The sequence below is a fragment of the Pollicipes pollicipes genome, unplaced genomic scaffold, assembly GCF_011947565.3.
Source record: "Pollicipes pollicipes isolate AB1234 unplaced genomic scaffold, Ppol_2.1 Scaffold_2555;HRSCAF=2994_pilon_pilon_pilon, whole genome shotgun sequence".
NCBI lineage: Eukaryota > Metazoa > Arthropoda > Thecostraca > Pollicipedomorpha > Pollicipedidae > Pollicipes > Pollicipes pollicipes.
This window is the reverse complement of record NW_023596136.1, coordinates 17174893-17197077: the sequence shown is the minus strand read 5'-3', so window position 1 is coordinate 17197077 and position 22185 is coordinate 17174893. Positions and strand designations below refer to the sequence as shown.

General features: G+C 62.9%; 1 protein-coding gene across 1 annotated transcript in view; it reads right to left on the bottom strand.

The window, feature by feature from the left end:
• Positions 1–424: 424 nt before the first annotated feature.
• LOC119105568 (multidrug resistance-associated protein 7) overlaps positions 425–22185 on the bottom strand; it is a 28025-nt gene continuing 6264 nt past the window's right edge. Inside the window, exons 4-27 of the mRNA XM_037229032.1 lie at positions 21573–21699; positions 21094–21187; positions 20666–20777; positions 18223–18348; positions 17482–17630; positions 17080–17199; positions 16667–16753; positions 16087–16248; positions 15169–15286; positions 14875–14968; positions 14336–14474; positions 11242–11431; positions 10561–10796; positions 9911–10186; positions 9026–9158; positions 8341–8434; positions 7826–7942; positions 6942–7114; positions 5585–5665; positions 5026–5179; positions 3687–3878; positions 3188–3313; positions 2417–2585; positions 425–1372 (exon numbers count right to left, since the gene is read on the bottom strand). Coding sequence (XP_037084927.1) covers positions 1169–1372; positions 2417–2585; positions 3188–3313; positions 3687–3878; positions 5026–5179; positions 5585–5665; positions 6942–7114; positions 7826–7942; positions 8341–8434; positions 9026–9158; positions 9911–10186; positions 10561–10796; positions 11242–11431; positions 14336–14474; positions 14875–14968; positions 15169–15286; positions 16087–16248; positions 16667–16753; positions 17080–17199; positions 17482–17630; positions 18223–18348; positions 20666–20777; positions 21094–21187; positions 21573–21699 — 3473 coding nt within the window. The 3' untranslated portion in view covers positions 425–1168. The remainder of the gene's footprint in view (positions 1373–2416; positions 2586–3187; positions 3314–3686; positions 3879–5025; positions 5180–5584; positions 5666–6941; positions 7115–7825; positions 7943–8340; positions 8435–9025; positions 9159–9910; positions 10187–10560; positions 10797–11241; positions 11432–14335; positions 14475–14874; positions 14969–15168; positions 15287–16086; positions 16249–16666; positions 16754–17079; positions 17200–17481; positions 17631–18222; positions 18349–20665; positions 20778–21093; positions 21188–21572; positions 21700–22185) is intronic.

Genomic DNA, 22185 nt, shown 5'->3' with positions numbered 1-22185 from the left:
TGACGGGACTGGCAGGGTACACGTTGCCCACTGACGGGACCATCGAGGTCTGCACTGTCCGCCAACTCGCGGCGAGTCCGCGACCCCCGCCTGATCGGTTGAGTGACCCGAGGCGAGCGACCTAGACGAGTGACCCGATAGGAGTCGTTGCGCGTGGCCCACACGCGACTATGGTCTATCAGGGCACACGGAGGGGAAGGGGGGGGGGGGGGACGGCAATGCGGCTACAGGCGCCTTTCAAGGTCTCCCGCGTGTCTACAGCCTGTCCGCGCTATCTTGGCGTCCGCGAGTGGCGATGGCACCGCTCATGGCTGCTGCGGCTCAAGCGTCGTCGAGTGATCGAGATGTCCGGCCATGGACTTGGCGCGATGCGAGCGTGGGGTCACCGTGCGCCCACGCGGTCTACGTCCCCACAGGCGGAAGCTCACATACTAGTGTATTTCTTATAACATATTCTGCTCAGTCATGATCGCATGTCTTTACATCTGCATTGGAACACGTGACATTGCCAGCACCGTACACTTTGCATGAAGTGTCGCTTTCCACCGCATGCAAATGTGACACTAGCTTAATGTTGAGCACGTGGGAGAGGTGAAACGGTAAGATTAACTGATCAAAGCCCTCAGATTACACGTAAAGGCATCAATGCCGGGAGACCAAGATTCGCAGATATCTCAGCTAGCGCAGGGTATATATAAATGCAAGAATAAAGAAGGCAGGTAACATAAAAAAGAAATGAGGGTTACGTTCTTGCGTCATCAAACCCGTTTCGTATAAAAATACCGTGGTGCCTACCACGCCCACACGAGTGCCCTTTAAACATGCATCCATGGCCACTGCGCGATGTCGCAGCTACCACGCCGGAGTGTATTGATCTCTCATACCACATCTGGCGGCGGGCGCTTCACAATATTTCCCTGAGGAAACACGTCGCCCTCTATTTGGTAACAGAGAAAGCGCTGCGTGCCACCCCAGTGGCGTCCTTCATCAACGGTGAGTGATCTGGCAATACGTTCTGTCCGACCTCCACTGCTTGCTGAAACCTGCTGCTCTTCAACGCCACCGGACCCTGCCGGTACACATTCCCGCCAGCGTCCCCTGCTGCTGTTGCTGCTGCTCAGCTCTAACGCTTCGGCAGCTTCTCAGCCCTGATCAGCTCTGCTGCTGCTCACTCCTCCTCCTGCTGCTGCTGCTGCTGCCGAAACAGCGCGCTGAAGGCGGAGCCGGGGTCGGTCAGCAGGTCGGACGGCGTCCCCATCTCCACCAGCTCTCCGTCAGCCATCACCAGCACCTGGTCACACCACCGCACAGCCGACACCCGGTGTCCAATGCTGATCACCGTCTTCGTCCGGAAGCTGTCCTGCACCGTCGCCTGCCGGTCACGGACGCTAGTCAGTGCTGGTCAGGCCGTGCTCAGGGTGTCAGTCAGGCGGTCAGGGCGGGTTCAAGATGTGTCAGTCGGGCGTTCAGGACGAATACGAGGTCGGTCCGTCGGGCGGTCGGGACAGCTTCAGAGCCGGTTGGTCGGGCGATCAGGACGGGTTTAAGGTCGGTCGGCTAGCGATCAGGACGGGTTCAACGTCGGTCAGTCGGGCGGTCAGGACGGGTTCAAGGTCGGTCGGCTGGCGGTCAGGACGTGTTCGGGGTTGGTCAGTCGGGCGGTTAGGACCCGTTCAGGATCGGTCAGTCGGGCGGTCAGGACCGGTTCAGGATCTGCCAGTCGGGCGGTTAGGACGGGTTCACGGTCGGTCAGTCGGGCGGTCAGGACCGGTTCAGGATCGGCCAGTCGGGCGGTTAGGACGGATTTAAGGTCGGTCAGTCGGGCGGTCAGGACTGGTTCACGGTCGGTCAGTCGGTTGGCGATCAGAACGGGTTCAAGGTCGGTCGGCTGACGGACGTGCGACAGGTGCGCTATAGCGGTGAGTGCTGTCCGCGAGGAGGACGGGCCGGCCGTCATCCACTTGGGTCACCCAATCCCGTTGATGATCGCCACCAATCACGTTCACGTGTGCTTCACAACGACCACATTACACGAATGGCAAAGGAAGACGGGAGCGCCTGATAAGCGAATACGTGGGACAGGACAAAGATAATGAGACTGAGCTTTTGGGCTGCTGGCGAGGTAAAAGCTTTGTGCATACAAGCTAATACCCAAAACAAAATCAGGAAGCCATGAAAGGTTATCAAGGTTAGGTTTCAATAACGCTCCCTTCAATTTGCCAACAGCAGATCTGCTTCGCAACTTTGTTCATGCACATTTAAGAACGTCTTTGTTCCTCTGCTGACACAGGGCGCGACTTCAGTGCAGTTGCCCGGACCCTCCTGCGCCGACGTAACAGCGGCTCGCCGAAGCACCCCACCACCTCCGTCAGCTGTACACCGGCCGCGGCCCGAGAGGCGCTCGCTCGCGACGAACCTGTATCAGCCGGTCCGTGTCCGGGTCCAGGCTGGCCGTGGCCTCGTCCAGGCAGACCACCTGCGACTGACGCAGCAGGGCGCGCGCTAGACACAGCAGCTGACGCTGCCCCTGCGACAGCTGGCGGCCCTGCTCGCTCAGCTGCATGTCCAGCGAGTCGATCACGGGCCTGTGGGGCAGCACACGCCGAGCCGGTCAGACGGCGACCGGACCAGACCATGACCGGTCCGACCCGAGCTGACATCACGGGGGAATGCGGCCCGCCCCGAGCTGACATCACGGGTGAATACGGCCCGCCCCGAGCTGACATCACGGGGGAATGCGGCCCGCCCCGAGCTGACATCATGGGTGAATACGGCCCGACCCGAACTGACACCCGGCGAAGGGGCGGGCCGTGCTGAGGCGACACCTAGTCGGGGACCTCACCTCAGGCAACCCTCTGTGAGACTGAGAGGGCTGGGCTGCCCAGATGCAGCGCCCTGACACGAAGGTCACGAAGGAAAAGCACAAAGGAAAAGCAACACACCGAGGGAGGAGGCTGACATGAGGTGACACCTGTGAGGGGAATATCTGACCTGAGGTGATACCTGTGTGGGGGAGGGTCTTCCCTAAGGTGACGCCTCTGTAGGTGAGAGTCTGACCTGAGGTGGCTCCTGTGTGGGGGGTGGGTCTGACCTGAGGTGACATCTGTGTGGGGAGGGTCTGCAATTGGGCGACACCCGTGGGGGAGGGACTGGCCTGAGGTGACACCTGTGTGGGTGACGGTCTGACCTGAGGTGGCACTCTGTGAGCGCGGCCCAGAGCACCGTGTCCGAACAGAGGCCGCTGGGGTCCAGGTTCTGCCGCACGCTACCGCTGTACAGGAACGGCTGCTGCGGGATCACCGAGAGACCTTGCCTGCGGCGCCGAGCAACGTCACGTGGTCAGGTCAGAGCCGCCAGCTGACGGGCCCGACACGTCATATCGGCCCGGTTCAGCGGGCATAACACAATGGATGGCAGTAATAGCAAGGCAGCGAGCCCCAGGTGGGAGGATAACATACCTTCTTTTGAACACCCTATGTATCATGAAAATCAACTTAACAGCGATCTGCATACACAAGCACCAGAGAGGGAGGTTTCTGTCCAAATATACGGCTCCAAAGCTGAGCTCACGAGAGATCTCAAGCAACACACCAGCGGGCAGACTCTGACCAGAAATCAGCTTGGCTGGCCCAGAGAGTCTGCCACAGTCAGCTTGAGGTTGGCAGACTAACGGGTGTGACGGTTACCTGAGCCGCTGCAGGCTGACGTGTGTGATGTTCAGGTCGTCCAACAAGATGGCGCCGTCGCAGAGCGGGTGCATCCTAAACAGGGCGGCCAGCAGCGAGGACTTGCCGGAGCCGGTTCGACCCACCACGCCCAGACTTTGGCCCGGCTCGACCGTGAACGAGACGTGGCAGAGCGCCGGCCGCAGCGACCCCCTGGCGGACACGCAGACCAGCTGAGGGGGGGGGGGGGAGAAGGGGGAGAGAACGGGCCACGGACTGGATAATATAAACAGCGAGTGCGAATAATCGGCGGGCATGGAATACGTAGCGCGTTACGGGGGTACCGGGGTATGAACAAAGTCACGGATGGACCGGGGTAGGATCGAGTCATGGAGGAGCCGATGCATGGACCGAATCACAGAGGGACTGGGGTATGGGCCGAGTCACGGACGGACAGGGTATGCACCGAGTCACGTAGAGACCGGGGTATGGACCGAGTTGTGGAGGGATCTGGGTGTGGACCGAGTCATGGAGGGAGTGGCACCCGGAACACGTGTGTGTGTGGGGGGGGGGGGGGGGGCACCCGGAGCAGCACGACATGGAGGGAGAGTGGGATCCCGGTGGTTTACCTCGCGCAGCCGCGCCTTCTACAGGAGGAACATCCACAGGATCACGGAGAGAGGGTTATGACTAACTGGCGCAAAGACCGCCGCGCGCTGGATGACCGGGTCACCAGCCCATGATGCAAACAAATATAACCAAGGGGCTTGAAAGCCGGTTGTGTCACAGGGTCGTCGTTGTCGTCGTCGTCTGATTGTCGTCGTAAAATGTCGTCGTGTCGTGTCGTACTGTCGTGCCGTGTCGTAAAATGTCGTCGACACGCCTAATTACAACAAGAAACATCAGGGACGTCCAAACCTTGCTTTTCCATGCCATCAACGACAGTGACGAAGACGATGTTTTTCAAACTGAATGTGAGAAAGCAGACCAATAAGCACGTCAGCTACACACCAAACCATCCCGCAATGTGACCCCACACCACCACGGAGGTAGCCGCCCTCACACCTAGTAGCCGCCCACACACCAGGCCCGTCGCCCCACACCACCACGGAGGTAGTCGCCCTCACACCTAGAAGCCGCCCACACACCAGGCCCGTCGCCCCACACCACCACGGAGGTAGCCGCCCTCACACCTAGAGGCCGCCCATACACCACGCCCGTCGGTCACAATGTGCCCCCACACCACCACGGAGGTAGCCACCCTCACACCAGGCCCGTCGGCACATTCGTCCCCGCCACTCTCCCCAGGTTGGCGCCCGATGCTCAAGGCCGTCGCCGCCAGCGATGGTCCGGCGCTCACCTGTAGCGCAGTGTGACGTCGACGAATGTGATGCGACCGCGCTCCGGCCAGTCGGCCGGCGGCGTGTTCAGCGCCGCTGCCGCCGCTGCCACATCCTCCTCGCCCCCGGCCGTGATGTAGTGGTGCACGCGCTCCATGCTCACCATCTCCTTCTCTGATGGCCGCGGGCGAGGCGATGGGAGGGGGAGGGGGCGATGACGGATGGGACGGGCGAACGTGCGAAAGACGGTCTATAAGCGGACAAGCTTGAACCGATTCCGATCGACTGAGACCGAATCTCCCTTGTGTCCCGTCTTTTTCTAAGGGCGATCTTCTCGTTAGACGCCGGGTTTTATCGATCGTCTGATTGAAAAGCGTGACAATACGCCTGGTGATATGCTGCTCGACTGCCGATCACTCATGCCTAGCTAGCGATAGGACGCCATCCGTGGGAACTGACGCTTACACGCTCGAACAAGACGGGCGTAGTGTCATCACGGCTAAGTTATTCCAGACAGCTTCGATGTATGGGTGCGGCGTCAACAGACCGGCCTACAGTCAGCTGTTCATCGGTGCTCACCGGTCTCAGTGAAGGAGCCCACCAGTCCGCTGAGGAAGCCGGTCACACTGAGAGCGCAGGAGATGGCCAAACCCACCAGACCTGTGACGGGGACGGGACTCAGAGGGGACTGCGGAAGCCGGTCACACTGAGAGCGCAGGAGATGGCCAGACCCACCAGACCTGTGAAGGGGCTCGGAGGGGGCAGCGGAAGCCGGTCACACTGAGAGCGCAGGAGGTGGCCAGACCCACCAGACCTGTGACGGGGCTCGGAGGGGGCTGCGGGAGCCGGTCACACTGAGAGCGCAGGAGGTGGCCAGACCCACCAGACCTGTGACGGGGCTCGGAGGGGGCTGCGGGAGCCGGTCACACTGAGAGCGCAGGAGGTGGCCAGACCCACCAGACCTGTGACGGGGCTCGGAGGGGGCTGCGGGAGCCGGTCACACTGAGAGCGCAGGAGGTGGCCAGACCCACCAGACCTGTGAAGGGGCTCGGAGGGGGCTGCGGGAGCCGGTCACACTGAGAGCGCAGGAGATGGCCAGACCCACCAGACCTGTGAAGGGGCTCGGAGGGGGCTGCGGGAGCCGGTCACACTGGGAGCGCAGGAGATGGCCAGACCCACCAGACCTGTGAAGGGGCTCGGAGGGGGCTGCGGGAGCCGGTCACACTGAGAGCGCAGGAGGTGGCCAGACCCACCAGACCTGTGACGGGGCTCGGAGGGGGCTGCGGGAGCCGGTCACACTGAGAGCGCAGGAGGTGGCCAGACCCACCAGACCTGTGAAGGGGCTCGGAGGGGGCTGCGGGAGCCGGTCACACTGGGAGCGCAGGAGATGGCCAGACCCACCAGACCTGTGAAGGGGCTCGGAGGGGGCTGCGGGAGCCGGTCACACTGAGAGCGCAGGAGGTGGCCAGACCCACCAGACCTGTGACGGGGCTCGGAGGGGGGCTGAGAATTGGAGTCTGAGGAGCCTACAATTACTGCACGCAGGACCAGACTGGGACACACAGCGAATGGGATTCGGAAGCAGCGTCCAGGACAACGGTTTTTTATATTTGTTTTTAGGGAAACGCGATCTATGTCATCACGCCTCTTTTTTGGAACGCCAGTGACTGGATTGGCCATATATTTAGTCTTCACGGGCCATGGCGTAACCGGAATTCGCACACGCCCGTCCCGCGTGGAATTCCGTCGTGGCTGAGCAAGAACTTGTGTTTTGTTTCGTCCGTGATGAAAGGCAGAGGACCAGAGGAGGATACCAGCAGTACTCCGTTCATATTTCCATCAAAGCCGCAAGCCGATAATCCTCCTTACCGACACTATTCATTCCCACGCCACATGCTCAATCGTCAGTCTGCCTGACCCGGCGGACGCCTCTCACCTGCGTGCACCTGCACGCCCACGTGGTGCTTGAACACGGCCAGCAGCGCCACGCCCGTCACCATGACAACGCCAATCATCTGCAGCCGGAAATTGAGCCAGGCCACCGAGGCCTGTGTGGCGAAGCGCGCCCTCTGGTTCTGCTCCAGCCGATCCGACATCTCCAGGATCATCCTGAGCAAGAGCGGCGCTGCTTTACTGATGGGGCGGTGGTTGGCAAGCGTGATACAAGCCTGATAGCGGCCGCTGGTAATCATTCGTAAGTGGTAAGGTGGCCAGGATATGCCGGATCCCGCTTCGAACGGGGAGCCCTGGATCAGCAGCCGTTGGTGGCCAGGGCACAGGCCGCCACTGCCGTCCTCAGAGAGTACAGCCAGGCCAAAGAGCTTAACACACATGTGCGCGAGCTCAGTACACGGGAACGTGAGCCAGTGAGCACCCGTGCTGTGTGCCGCACCAATTCAAGACTCCACCGGCGGCGAAAAAAAAACTGCTCGGCCTGTCTTGATCAACTTTCAGAGGTTATGATACACGCACGCAAGTGGGTCATCCAGACAGCCCAGGTTCACAAAAAGCTCAGTTCAAATTCACCATCTTCAATGCGTCTTTTCAACATCATGAAGGCGCCTGACAAAGAACACAATGGGGTCAAAAACTGGGAATCCGACATTTCGATAGGAGTCGGATACTGTCATCTGACCACCTGACCACCCGACCACACAACCACCCCACTACTCGACCACCCAACCACTCGACCACCCGATCACCCAACCACCCGACCACCCAGCCACCTGACCACACGACCACCCGATCACCCAACTACTCGACCACCCAACCACTCCACCGTCCGAACACCGGACAACCGCGCTCTGGCAGCAGCCGCACCTGTCGCGTCCTCGCAGCGCTCGCACTGTGGCCAGGCCCGACAGCGTCTCCACAAAGTGCACGTACACGGGCGACAGCGACAGCGTGGAGAGCCGCTTCAGCTCCCGGGACGTGTACCTGACGACGACATACCAAATACGCGCTGCATTTGTACCGATCCACAAATTTTTGTCATCCACCAAGATGGTGAACGTCATCGTATGACAAGCGTGAATCTTTAAACGCAACATCTGTGAATAAGTCAGGAGTTATGGAATGCAAACGAAGTCCCACACTGCAACAACAATTAGGCGACGTGCACTCAGGAACACAATATCAGAACCGTAACTATCGTGCGTTATCCACGACAGATTCCCCATGATGAACTCCCTCTGATAATCGCTAAGCAAACTACAAAAGACAACACAGAAGTGATGCCGAAGTTACCGTGAAAAATGAGAAAAGTTCAAATGCCATATGCTTGAAACAACCAAACTTGAAATCCAAACCAGGTCCGATAATAAATGAGCACTTGCCTGTAGAAGTTTTGAATGTAATAGTACACGACACCCAACGGCAGCAAAAGCAGGCCGATCCATGGCAGACTTATCACAGTGACGACCGTAAACCCTGGAGGAAAAAGACAATCTAATCTTGAAACATCCGAAAAATGTTGAATGCGAGTTGCCAACACTAATACACTTTTGGAGAGCTACAGCAACATCCCGACCCTTCATTCACAAACGATAGCTTAGAAATGACAACCTTGTTGACATTTCTCATTCGCTTATGTCTTTCAAGATATATAAAGCTAATTAAGAAATTATAAATGCTTAGGGACATAACAAAATGCTTGCCTAAATACAAATTCACTCGAGGAGCTTTATACGCCATCATTTCAGTCAGCGGTGGAAAAATCCTGTTGTCGCCCACACTTCGGGCGACAGGAATCGTTAAGTTATGTACAATCCTTCCAACCTAAAAACGAGTTGGCACTACATTGGGCGTTTGACCGTCTAACGGTAAGGTTCAATTAACTGTCGAGAATAGGTTCCATTGACACGTCACATCCTTGACGATTCGAGCCCTGGTTACCTGCATCACGTACAACAATGACTTAAAAGATCCCAAGTCTTTGACAGAAAAGCAGAACGACGGTGCCGAAACCAACGGTCATCAGGCGGCTGCGCATGATCAAAACCATACTCCCGCTCGGCATACCGGTCAGGCCAGCCATCTGGGCCAGCAGGATGTTCAGGATGAACGGCAGCGAGCTGTCTATGGTGAACAGGTCCGACGAAAACCGGTTCACGATACGGCCCACAGGGTTGAACGCGAAGAACGACAGGTCGGCCTGCAACACACAGCAGTAACCGCCAACTCAGCCGTATCCGCCGGGCGTATGCCGAAGAAGGAGCTTAAATAATACGGGGAACGCTCACAGCAGCTAACCAAAAAAGTCTGACCCCATTCGTGATCTAGGAAAGCACGTCAAAATGCAAACAATCTGCAATCTAAGTGTTTCGCTGCATCCGGGAAAGGTAAACGTAAGCTGGTGGATCACTGACGACAAATGACCGTCGTCTGCCAGTACGCAGATGTTTGTTATCTGGGATTTCATGGCAGCTGCCAGAACTCAGTGGCCATTTTAGGTGATTGCGAACTGGAGCATCAGTCGGCATTTCTGACCATCGAGGTTTACAATGATCGAAACGACTTGTCGCCTTCCATAATGGACAAATTACAAATTAAAGTTGCATGCTGTCAAGACGCTTTGCACTGAGAACACTGAAGGTCATGTTTGGCCTAACGGTCTCCTGAAGAGACTTTCAGTATCATCTTTTCATTGCATATCGTCGTTTGTTTCACGCTTGTTAACCGATTCCTCGTGATATTCTGCAGGTCAATTATTGTAATCGTTAGTACATATTCATGATTCTTATTATTCAATATAAAAAGTCCTTACACTATTACCGCTTGGTGATCATTCGCTCACACCACTTTTAACACGAATAACGACGCTCACGATAGAGGCAGCCACAATCACAGCCACCACTCTGCATCAGCATCAGCGCCCCGCAAACACGTGACATCCCGCCAACGTACCTGGAGCACGGCCTGCAGCAGGTGGTCGTGCACGACGCGCGCGGCGCGCACGCCGCCGTACGCAAACAGGAACGACCTGAGCAGGGCCAGCGAGGCGTTGAGCGCCGCGATGCCGCCGTACACCTGGAAGAAGCGGCGCTGGTGGCCGGCCGGCGCCGCCACCGGGCCCGCCTGCAGCCGCACGCCCAGCAGCGGCACCGTCAGCGTCACGTTACCCGGCGCCGACGAGCCCGTCACGAAGTAGCCTAGCCACAGGTCGGTGGCGTTACTGCTGGCCTGCGGGAGATCCCGGAGCGTCAGAGCGGACGGGCGACGGCTGGCGGCGAAGTTGCGGACTGCGGAGCCTGTGTGCGTGTCTCGGGGGAGGGGGAGTCAGTGGGGCGGGACGCCGTTGGCGGTCCTCATGCCTACAACACTCGGCGGCAACCGAGAGAGAAACACGCGCCCGTCTAGAAGCCTTCTCACTCACACGCCTCACGTCAAATGCTCATGGGCTTGAAAGACTCACTCGCATCACAAGACAAACGCCACGCCAAGCTAAGGATTATGTCTTCAGGCTGGCAGTCGCCACCAGCGTTGCCACAAGCCCTGCCCGGGCGTCGGCCAGCGGCAGCGCGCCGGCCGGCCGCCGCCCCGTGCGCCAGCCGCACCTGCATGCAGATCACTGAGGCGAGGATGAGTGGCGCCAGACAGCGTCCGACGGCGCGGTAGTAGGCGGTGTACACGGGCCAGCGCACGGCGCCCAGCACTCGCTCCTCGGCCAGCACCGTGTCCAGCGCCTCCGACTCGGCCGGCGAGTCGGGGGGCGACGCCGAGTCGTCTGAGCCGGCCACCATCGGGTCTGTCGGCGAGTCGGGCGCCTCGGCCAGCAGCTCCGCTGGAGGGCCTGTCAATCGGGGACGGGGTTTAAGGTCCGTTACGCTGTACAGCCTGGCGACTGAGGGATCAGCACGGATCACCTTCGGACTCAGGACGCCACCGCAGGGAGACGGCGCAGCGTGGGTCTCTCCGAATGTCGATCCACCCAAACAGCTCTTCCTGCCGTACTGCCCCCGTTTCTCTCCATATGTCGATCCACCCAAACAGCTCTTCCTGCCATACTGCCCCTGTTGAGCCAGCTTGGACTCTATGGTACTATCATCTACCAATGTTATTTAAGTGCCTGTGATACAGCAAGACAATTATGCCACCGGGCTGATCCAGCCAGTGACCCACCCTGCATGCTGACCCAGCCAGTGACCCACCCTGCATGCTGACCCAGCCAGTGACCCAACCTGCATGCTGACCCAGCCAATGACCCATCCTGCATGCTGACCCAGCCAGTGACCCACCCTGCATGCTGACCCAGCCGCGCTCCATGACCACCAGCCAGTCGGCGTGGCGCAGCAGGCTGGCCTGGTGGCAGCAGAGCAGCACGCTGGCGCCGCGCAGCAGGCGGCGCACGCACGCGTTCATCACGTGCCGTGCCACGCGCGGGTCCAGCGACGAGAAGATATCGTCCAGGATGTACACGCGCAGGTCCTGGCGGATGGGCGGGGGTCGTCGCGGTCACGCAGTGGTCGCACTGGTGACCTCTCGGGGCGGGGGTCGCACTGGTGACCTCTCGGGGCGGGGGTCGCACTGGTCACCTCTCGGGGCGGGGGTCGCACTGGTCACCTCTCGGGGCAGGGGTCGCACTGGTCACTTCTCGGGGCGGGGGTCGCACTGGTCACCTCTCGGGGCAGGGGTCGCACTGGTCACCCTCTCGGGGCGGGGGTCGCACTGGTCACCTCTCGGGGCGGGGGTCGCACAGGTCACCTCTCGGGGCGGGGGTCGCACTGGTCACCTCTCGGGGCGGGGGTCGCACTGGTGACCTCTCGGGGCGGGAGTCGCACTGGTGACCTCTCGGGGCGGGGGTCGCACTGGTCACCTCTCGGGGTCGCACTGGTCACCTCTCGGGGCGGGGTCGCACTGGTCACTCTCGGGGCGGGGGTCGCACTGGTACCTCTCGGGGCGGGGGTCGCACTGGTCACCTCTCGGGGCGGGGTCGCACTGGTCACTTCTCGGGGCGGGGGTCGCACTGGTCACCTCTCGGGGCGGGGGTCGCACTGGTCACCTCTCGGGGCGGGGGTCGCACTGGTCCCTCTCGGGGCGGGGGTCGCACTGGTCACCTCTCGGGGCGGGGGTCGCACTGGTCACCTCTCGGGGCGGGGGTCGCACTGGTACCTCTCGGGGCGGGGGTCGCACTGGTGACCTCTCGGGCGGGGGTCGCACTGGTCACCTCTCGGGCGGGGGTCGCACTGGTGACCTCTCGGGGCGGGGGTCGCACTGGTGACCTCTCGGGGCGGGGTCGCACTGGTCACCTCTCGGGGCGGGGGTCGCACTGGTGACCTCTCGGGGCGGGGGTCGCACAGGTCACCTCTCGGGGCGGGGGTCGCACAGGTCACCTCTCGGGGCGGGGTCAGCTGATGCAAGTCTCGCCACGACTTGAATGGATGCGAGCGAGACTCCCTCTACAAAGCACAGGGCCTAGGCCCAGATACTGCAACGGGACATTTTCGCAGGCCAGAGGCGACTCGGCCAGTGCTCTCACTATCACCTTCGCTAAATGCCTAGACGGCTGTAAACAATATTATCGCGTGCATAAGCCAAGAGAGCAACACGCGTTTCAACGGTGGCGAACCACCACACTGGAGAGGTCAGGCTGGCACCGCATCCCCAGCCTGGTGCCGCATCCCCACCTCGGTGCCGCATCCCCAGCCTGGTGCCGCATCCCCATCTCGGTGCCGCATCCCCAGCCCGGTGCCGCATCCCCAGCCCGGTGCCGCATCCCCAGCCTGGCACCGCATCCCCACCTCGGTGCCGCATCCCCAGCCCGGTGCCGCATCCCCACCCCGGTGCCGCATCCCCAGCCTGGTGCCGCATCCCCACCTCGGTGCCGCATCCCCACCCCGGTGTTGCATCCCCAGCCCGGTGCCACATCTCCAGCCTGGTGCCGCGTCCCCACCTCGGTGCCGCATTCCCACCCCGGTGCCGCATCCCCACCTCGGTGCCGCATCCCCACCTCGGTGTCGCATCCCCAGCCCGGTGCCACATCTCCAGCCTGGCGCCACATCTCCAGCCTGGTGCCGCGTCCGCACCTCGGTGCCGCATCCCCAGCCTGGTGCCGCATCCCCAGCCTGGTGCCGCATCCCCACCTCGGTGCCGCATCCCCAGCCTGGTGCCGCACCCCCAGCTCGGTGCCGCATCCCCAGCCCGGCGCCGCGTCCCCAGTCCGGTGCCACGTCCCTGGTCCGGTACCGCGTCCCCAGCCCGGTGCCGCGTCCCCAGCCCGGTGCCGCGTCCCCAGCCCGGTGCCGCGTCCCCAGTCCGGTGCCACGTCCCCAGCCCGGTGCCGCATCCCCAGCCCGGTGCCGCGTCCCCAGCCCGGTGCCGCGTCCCCAGTCCGGTGCCACGTCCCTGGTTCGGTGCCGCGTCCCCAGTCCGGTCCCACGTCCCCAGTCCGGTGCCGCATCCCCAGCCCGGTGCCGCGTCCCCAGTCCGGTGCCGCGTCCCCAGTCCGGTGCCACGTCCCTGGTCCGGTGCCACGTCCCCAGTCCGGTGCCACGTCCCCAGTCCGGTGCCACGTCCCCAGTCCGGTGCCACGTCCCCAGTCCGGTGCCACGTCCCCAGCCCGGTGCCGCGTCCCCAGCCCGGTGCCGCGTCCCCAGTCCGGTGCCACGTCCCCAGTCCGGTGCCACGTCCCCAGTCCGGTGCCACGTTCCCAGTCCGGTGCCACATCCCCAGCCCGGTGCCGCATCCCCAGTCCGGTGCCACATCCCCAGCCCGGTGCCACATCCCCAGTCCGGTGCCACGTCCCCAGCCCGGTGCCGCGTCCCCAGTCCGGTGCCACGTCCCCAGTCCGGTGCCACGTCCCTGGTCCGGTGCCACGTCCCCAGCCCGGTGCCACGTCCCCAGTCCGGTGCCACGTCCCCAGTCCGGTGCCGCGTCCCCAGCCCGGTGCCGCGTCCCCAGCCCGGTGCCACTTCCACAGTCTGGTGCCGCGTCCCCAGTCCGGTGGCGCATCCCCAGTCCGGTGCCGCATCCCCAGCCCGGTGCCGCGTCCCCAGCCCGGTGCCGCGTCCCCAGTCCGGTGCCACGTCCCCAGCCCGGTGCCGCATCCCCAGCCCGGTGCCGCGTCCCCAGCCCGGTGCCGCGTCCCCAGTCCGGTGCCACATCCCCAGCCCGGTGCCGCATCCCCAGTCCGGTGCCACGTCCCCAGCCCGGTGCCGCATCCCCAGCCCGGTGCCGCGTCCCCAGCCCGGTGCCGCATCCCTGGTTCGGTGCCGCATCCCCAGCCCGGTGCCGCATCCCCAGCCCGGTGCCACGTCCCCAGCCCGGTGCCGCGTCCCCAGCCCGGTGCCGCGTCCCCAGCCCGGTGCCGCGTCCCCAGTCCGTCACGCTCACCTGGTACACGGCGCGCGCCAGCGCCACGCGCACGCGCTGCCCGCCGCTGAGACTGGCGCCGTTCTGCGTCACCTGGGTCAGGTCGCCCGCGGGCAGCGAGTCCAGGTCAGCGGTGAGGGCGCAGGCGGCTATCACGGACCTGGGCGATCAAACGAACAGAATATCTCGGTGACATGGCACGCGTGGCGATCTGGGGATACCTCGAGCAGAACAGGCGGGACCGAGTATAAGCAGATCAAAGAAAATAATATAAGTAGCATTATGCGGTTAAAAAGATTATATAAGCTAGGGCGCTAGCACGCAAAATCGCTTCTTGCAGATATAGCGAACAGAATGTCTGCTATCGCCCTTATTTTACTGACCTGAGTACACTGAAACGCCACCTAGCATCTTGCAACATCGCGTAGAGGGGCATACCAGATATTGGCCATCGCCGTTATGTAACAACCTCTAACGATGCCGGACGCCTTTAGAATAGACGCATCAACCGCACTCAGTTACCTGGCAATGCTTTATGTACAGGTTATCAGCGCATTTACCTGTACTTCTCCACGTTGTAGGCAGAGCCGAACAGTATGTTGTCGCGCACGGTGCCTTGCTGCAGCCACGGATCCTGGGACACCAGTCCCACCCCTGCCGGCCGTGACGTCATCGGTCAGGCCGCGCCCAACCCACGGACAACACCGAAGGGAGCAGGACGTCACAACCGAGCCGTGCTCGTCTGTCACACAGGAGGGTCACCTCAGGAGCCCCCAGTCGGCAAACGCGCCAGTGTTGGGCGGCTCGACCCAGCACGCGTTGCAGGCCCAGCCAGCGGCACCAGCGCGGCGTACCTCTGTGTCTGTCGGCGAGGTGGACGAGGCCGTCCTCCTTGATCAGCTCCCCGAGCACGGCGTACACCAGACTCGACTTGCCGCAGCCGACAGGCCCCATCAGGCCCACCACCTGACCCTGCCGATGAGGGAAGGGGTAGCCGTGAGCACCGCAGCTTTCACATCAAACACGCACATCCCAAAACCCGTTTAATGTACACGCATCCTCCACGACAATGCCCGAAAACACATGGTACGCATGTGCCTCCCTTGTACATGCTAGGAGCAGTATGCAAGTCACTGCCGGTACAATAAACGATGCACTACGCGTCCCTTCGAAATGTACTGCAGGACGCGAGGCGCTCCAGTTCCATAGCCATCGATGCCGTCGCCGCGACCATCCCAGAGCGCCGGACATCCGCGCCGATCACCCCAGAGCGCCAGACATCCGCGCCGACCGCTCCGGAGCGCCGGACATCCGCACCGACCGCTCTGGAGCGCCAGACATCCGCGCCGACCGCTCCAGAGCGCCGGACATCCACACCGACCGCTCCGGAGCGCCGGACATCCGCGCCGATCACCCCAGAGCGCCAGACATCCGCGCCGACCGCTCCGGAGCGCCGGACATCCGCACCGACCGCTCCGGAGCGCCGGACATCCGCGCCGATCACCCCAGAGCGCCAGACATCCGCGCCGACCGCTCCGGAGCGCCGGACATCCGCACCGACCGCTCCGGAGCGCCGGACATCCGCGCCGACCGTTCCGGAGCGCCGGACATCCGCACCGACCGCTCCGGAGCGCCGGACATCCGCACCGACCGCTCCGGAGCGCCGGACATCCGCGCCGACCGCCAGGTCCATACGCGGGGTCGCCGCCGGCCAGGTGCTCTCTGCGCCCGCTCGGCAGGACAGGGGTGGCCGGCGCGCGCCGCTCACCCACCCGACGGACGTTGACGCTGACGTCCCAGAGCTTGATCTGCGAGCGCTGGTTTCCGCCGTACACCAAGTCCGACATGGAGGCGTCCAGGCTGGAGGACGCGGGCGACTCGGCCTCGGACGACCCCGGCGGCGGCGGTGGTGGCGCGCCCCAGTGAAAGAAGCCCTGCCGCGCGCGCGCGGGGAGTGGTGAAGCGGCGGTGGCAGACAGGCCGACTTTGGCGGGAGCTCCAGGAGGAAAGCTCCGACAGGTCAAAAGCTGGGTGCGGTCTTGACAACCGAGCCGCAGAGGGCATCGGCTGAGTGTAATAACTCAGGGCACCAGCCCACAGGCGGCGGTCAGACTTCAGCGGATGACGCGAGAAGCACATTTGTAGAAGAGCTTCCCACCCGGCCAGCAACTGATGACATGACAATATACCTATAACAAACAGCAAACCACCTTGATGGCGGCAATTTGGAACCGCGTATGATTCACCAGAGCAGACAATTTGGAACTACGAGTGATTCACCAGCGCAATGACACATTCAGAGGCGGTCGACTGCCACGTGTGGCGCGTGACCACATGCCTGCCACAGGGTACCTGCCGGATGGAGATGTCACAGTCGGCCGCGTCCGCCGGCAACTCGTCCGGTGGACAGTAGTACTGGTCTGGGTCCAGGTCCGGCAGCTGTGGACCGACGGGGACACACGCACGACCGTCAGAGGTCAGACGCACTGTGCCTCGGACGTCACTGAGGGACAACCAGGTGCTCGGATAGCGCGCTGGCTGACTCAGGTATCGGTCCGCATCGGCCGGACAGCCGGGTAATCTGAAGCGCGCGGACCGCCCGACCAATCAGCAGACTGAGAGCCGACGAACCCGCCACCGAGTCGACTACGTGTGTGAACATGCACCCCGCCCACGATACGACAGGCACCGCTCCAACAGGGCGGGCGCCGGTATCTGGGAGGCGGGTACGGTGCCGGGCGGCGCCGGGAGCAAGCCCCACTGACCGCCAGGAGCCGCTGCACGCGTCGGATGGAAACCAGCGAGTCCACCAGCCCGTTCAGCGCCCACGGGTAGGCGTTGATCGGACTCTTCAGCATGTTCAACAGCGCGATCGTGGTGAACACCTGGCAGAAGAGCCGGAACATGTTCGCGTCAGGGGGGGGGGGGAGGAGGGTCGACACACAGTCACCAGAGACAATGCCCGCACGTTGGTGCGGAGCCATCCGACGGGTCGCGGAGTTCAATCTGTACACTGAGATCCTACGTCACGCATAATGCTACGAGCCTCGTTTCGCGGGTTGGCTGCAGATGCTACTGCGGGACACCCGTATGTCAAGGAGGCAAAACCAGCGTCCCTAGCCCAGTCACAAGGTCGTGCTTTTAAAGGGCACCCTAGCCGGACCCACCGTGGCGGCCGTCAGCTGGTTCCCCAGGAGCACGTAGGTGCCAAAGGTCAGCAGGCACATAAGCACGGGCGTGGTGGCCCAGAAGAAGACGCACCAGGCGTCTAGATATTTCTGCTTCTTCAGGTAGCGCACCTCCTCGGCACGGCGCACTGCATCAGCAGAGAGCGGTGTCAGAGTGAGCCCGCGGCGCCGTGCGACCGTCAGCGTGAGCCCGCGGCGCCGTGCGACCGTCAGCGTGAGCCCGCGGCGCCGTGCGACCGTCAGCGTGAGCCAGCGGCGCCGTGCGACCGTCAGCGTGAGCCAGCGGCGCCGTGCGACCGTCAGCGTGAGCCAGCGGCGCCGTGCGACCGTCAGCGCGAGCCAGCGGTGCCGTGCGACCGTCAGCGTGAGCCAGCGGCGATGGGCGACCGTCAGCGTGAGCCCGCGGCGCCGTGCGACCGTCAGCGCGAGCCAGCGGTGCCGGGCGACCGTCAGCATAAGCCAGCGGCGCCGTGCGACCGTCAGCGTGAGCCCGCGGCGCCGTGCGACCGTCAGCGCGAGCCAGCGGTGCCGGGCGACCGTCAGCGTGAGCCAGCGGCGATGGGCGACCGTCAGCCTAAAAAGCTTGCGGCGAGCAATATAACCCACACTGACAGCGCTGGCGGTCGCTGTATAATGACGAAAGTTTGCGGCGCATTTTGACCTTAACACCGAGCTGTGAGGGGCTGACCATTTACATGAAGCGCGGTCGCACGTCCTTACCTCCGATGACGCCGGCGAAGAAGCTCTCCCAGCCGCTGAACTTGACGGTGCGGATGCCCTGGAGGACCTCGGAGGTCAGCTTCACCCGGTCGTCCTTATGCTCCAGCATGCCGGCGCTGTACTCACCTGTAGCACACGGGCGCCGGGATACGGGCTGGCAGCGCCGGGATGCAGGCTGGCGGCGCCAAGATACAGGCTAGCGGCGCCGGGATACAGGCTGGCGGTGCCGGGATACAGGCTAGAGGTGCCGGGATACAGGCTGGCGGCGCCAGGATACAGGCTAGCGGCGCCGGGATACAGGCTAGCGATGCCGGGATACAGGACTAGCGGCGCCGGGATACAGGCTGGTAGCGTCGGGATACAGGCTAGCGGGCCGGGATACAGGCTAACGGCGCCGGGATACAGGCTAGCGGCGCCGGGATACAGGCTGGCAGCGCCGGGATACAGGCTAGCGGTGCCGGGATGCAGGCTAACGGCTAAGGGATACAGGCTGGAGGTGCCGGGATACAGGCTGGCGGCGCCGGGATACAGGCAAGCGGTGCCGGGATACAGGCTGGAGGTGCCGGGATACAGGCCAGGATACAGGCTAGCGGCGCCGGGATACAGGATAGCGACGCCGGGATACAGGCTAGCGGCGCCGGGATACAGGCTGGCAGCGCCGGGATACAGGCTAGCGGTGCCGGGATACAGGCTAACGGCGCCGGGATACAAGCTGGAGGTGCCGGGATACAGGCTGGCGGCGCCGGGATACAGGCAAGCGGTGCCGAGATACAGGCTGGAGGTACCGGGATACAGGCTGGCGACGTCGGGATACAGGCTAACGGCGCCGAGATACAGGCTGGAGGTGCCGGGATACAGGCTAGCGGCGCCAGCATACAGGCTAGCGGTGCGGGGATACAGGCTGGAGGTGCCAGAACACGGACTGGCGGTGCCGGGATACAGGTTGGCGGCGCCGGGATACAGGCTGGCAGCGCCGGGATACAGGCTGGAGGTGCCGGAACACGGACTGGTGGCGCCGGGATGCAGGTTGGCGGTGCCGGGATACAGGCTAGCGGCGCCGAGATACAGGCTGGAGGTGCCGGGATACAGGCTGGCAGTGCCGGGATACAGGCTGGCGGTGCCGGGATACAGGCTGGAGGTGCCGGGATACAGGCTGGCGGTGCCGGGATACAGGCTGGCAGCGCCGGGATACAGGCTGGAGGTGCCGGAACACGGAATGGTGGCGCCGGGATGCAGGTTGGCGGTGCCGGGACACAGGCTAGCGGCGCCGAGATACAGGCTGGAGGTGCCGAAACACGGACTGGTGGCGCCGGGATGCAGGTTGGCGGTGCCGGGATACAGGCTAGCGGCGCCGAGATACAGGCTGGAGGTGCCGAAACACGGACTGGCGGCGCCGAGCCGTCAACGTTATCTATAACCGGTTAGGACCGAAATCCATTTGCACTTTAGCCGGACAGGTACCAAGATTTATCAAGCTTTGGTCACGCAACAAGACAACACGACAAAGGTCGCAAATTTCTGCTGGTACTTCTACCGGTCGTACTGCGTAATCGGTTGTGACTGAAAACGATACATCGCTGTTCGAGACGTAGGCGCAATGGTGGCCGAGAAAAAGAACCTAGCAACAGGAATCTGTCGGCACATTTGACCTCTCCAAGTCCGACATATCAAAACACACTTCTCAGTTTCATCGGCACTTTCGCGTTTCAGCATAAAGGCAGAACAGGTCCTAGCAGAGAGTCGCGCCACATTGTAAGACTCTTCCCACCCAGTGACAATGACTGTACCCGTCGGCAGCACGGCAAGCTCCGAAGGCAGCGGACCGAGGTACACCAGTCTAACGGAACCACGCCCAGGACCGACAAAGCCAGGCCCCGGAACGACCGCGCTAGGCCCAGGACCGACCGAGCTAGGCCCAGGACCGACCGAGCTAGGCCCGGGGCCGACCGAGCTAGGCCCAGGGCCGACCGAACTAGGCCCAGGGCCGACCCAGCCAGGCCCAGGACCGACAGAGCCAGGCCCCGGCACGACCGAGCTAGGCCCAGGACCGACCGAGCTAGGCCCAGGACCGACCGAGCTAGGTCCGGGGCCGACCGAGCTAGGCCCAGGGCCGACCCAGCCAGGCCCAGGACCGACAGAACCAGGCCCCGGAACGACCGAGCCAGGCCCCGGAACGACCGAGCCAGGCCCCGGAACGACCGAGCCAGGCCCCGGAACGACCGAGCCAGGCCCGAGGCCGACCGAGCTAGGCCCAGGGCCGGCCCAGCCAGGCCCAGGGCCGACCGAGCTAGGCCCAGGGCCGACCGAGCTAGGCCAGGGGCCGACCCAGCCAGGCCCGGGGCCGACCGGGTCAGGCCCAGGACCGACTGAGCCAGGCCCAGGACAGACTGAGCCGGACTCAGGACCGACCAAGCCAGGTCATCACCGGGCCCATCACGCCTACCCGTTTTGTTGGCGATCCACTTGTTGAGGGGCACCAGCGCCACGGCGAACGCCAGGCCCGAAAGAAAGGAGACGCCAATTTGCCAGTAGAGCAGGTACAGGGTGACGCAGAACTGCAACAGGCGCGGTGTGACGTGACGTGACGCTCGGCATGATGCGCCGGCGGGCGGCTGGGCCGCAGCGCAGTGGTAGAACCCACAAGCTGACACTGTGTGGGCGTCGCCCACATCACCTTCCTCACAACTGACGGCACTGCGCAAACTATATTGGTACACAACACCGGTTCAAAACAGACGTCGGCACCTATGGCAGGCGGCCTGCTCACAATGCTCACAACCTTCCGTACAAATGGCCGGTCTCATTGCCTTCGTGGCATTGAGATACCAGCTGATCGCATGCAGGTCGAGAAGGAAACCATCCGGCTTTTACCTGAAACGGGAGGCTCCAGAACGCGTGGAAACTGCTGCAGAGGTTGACGACACGGTCCGTGTCCACGCTCATGTATGTCATCACCTCTCCCGAACTGGAAACGGGAGCGGCGCGTGAAAACGTGCCCGGCCAGAGAGCCGAAAAAACGCGGACACGACAACACATGTCCACCAGAGAACAGGCTAAAAAGCAGCACGAGACAAAGCCTCGGTGTACTTAATATTCGACATAAACTGCAAACGCGAACTACACAACAAGGCGGAAAATTCGTCGTCATTTTTGTCATTGGGGCTTTACGACGCATTCAGCTGCTGAGGCTAAGGCGTCGACCGCCCGTCATCCTGGCAAGAAGGGCAGGAAGGGAGAATGCGCCAAATTAAAGCGATGTAGATGAAAGGCAGTGTTTTCTTCTAATAAACAAAAGCAAAGCTTCCACTTCACCCACCACCAACCGGCACCCATCGACGCCAGCTACGCACCTCATCTTGGCCAGCTGGGCGAGCGGCACGTCCAGGGTCTTCCTGTAGATGGTGGCGATGAAGGCGGCGCGCACCTTGAGGCCCACCTTGGCCAACCGGTAGTCGTACTGCGTGGTGCAGAGTACCCCTGCGGCGCGGAGCACGTATCAGCCCCGCGACACGCACGCCACCAGCACCACCGCAGCCGCCGTCACCGCCACCAGCACCGGCAGAACGAGAGGTGCATACAACGCGCGTCGGCGCAGACTGCAGCGCCTTCAAGAGCACCTCACGATCCCGAGGGAAAGGAGCGCGCGTCTGAAACAATGCACGCCATGACCGGCGGTGGGGAAGGGGGGGGGGGGGCGCCGCAGACAACGCACGGCCAGCGAAGGCCGGCGGTGGGGCGAGGCGCGCCGCTGAGACACTGCACGCGATGGCCGGTGGTGGGGAAGGGGGGGGGGGGGCGCCGCAGACAACGCACGGCCAGCGAAGGCCGGCGGTGGGGCGAGGCGCGCCGCTGAGACAATGCACGCGATGGCCGGCGGCGGGACGGGACGCGCCGCTGCCCGCTGAGACAGGCGTCCGTCGCCCATCAAAGGCGGCGTTGACGCACGGGTGATGGCGGTAGCGG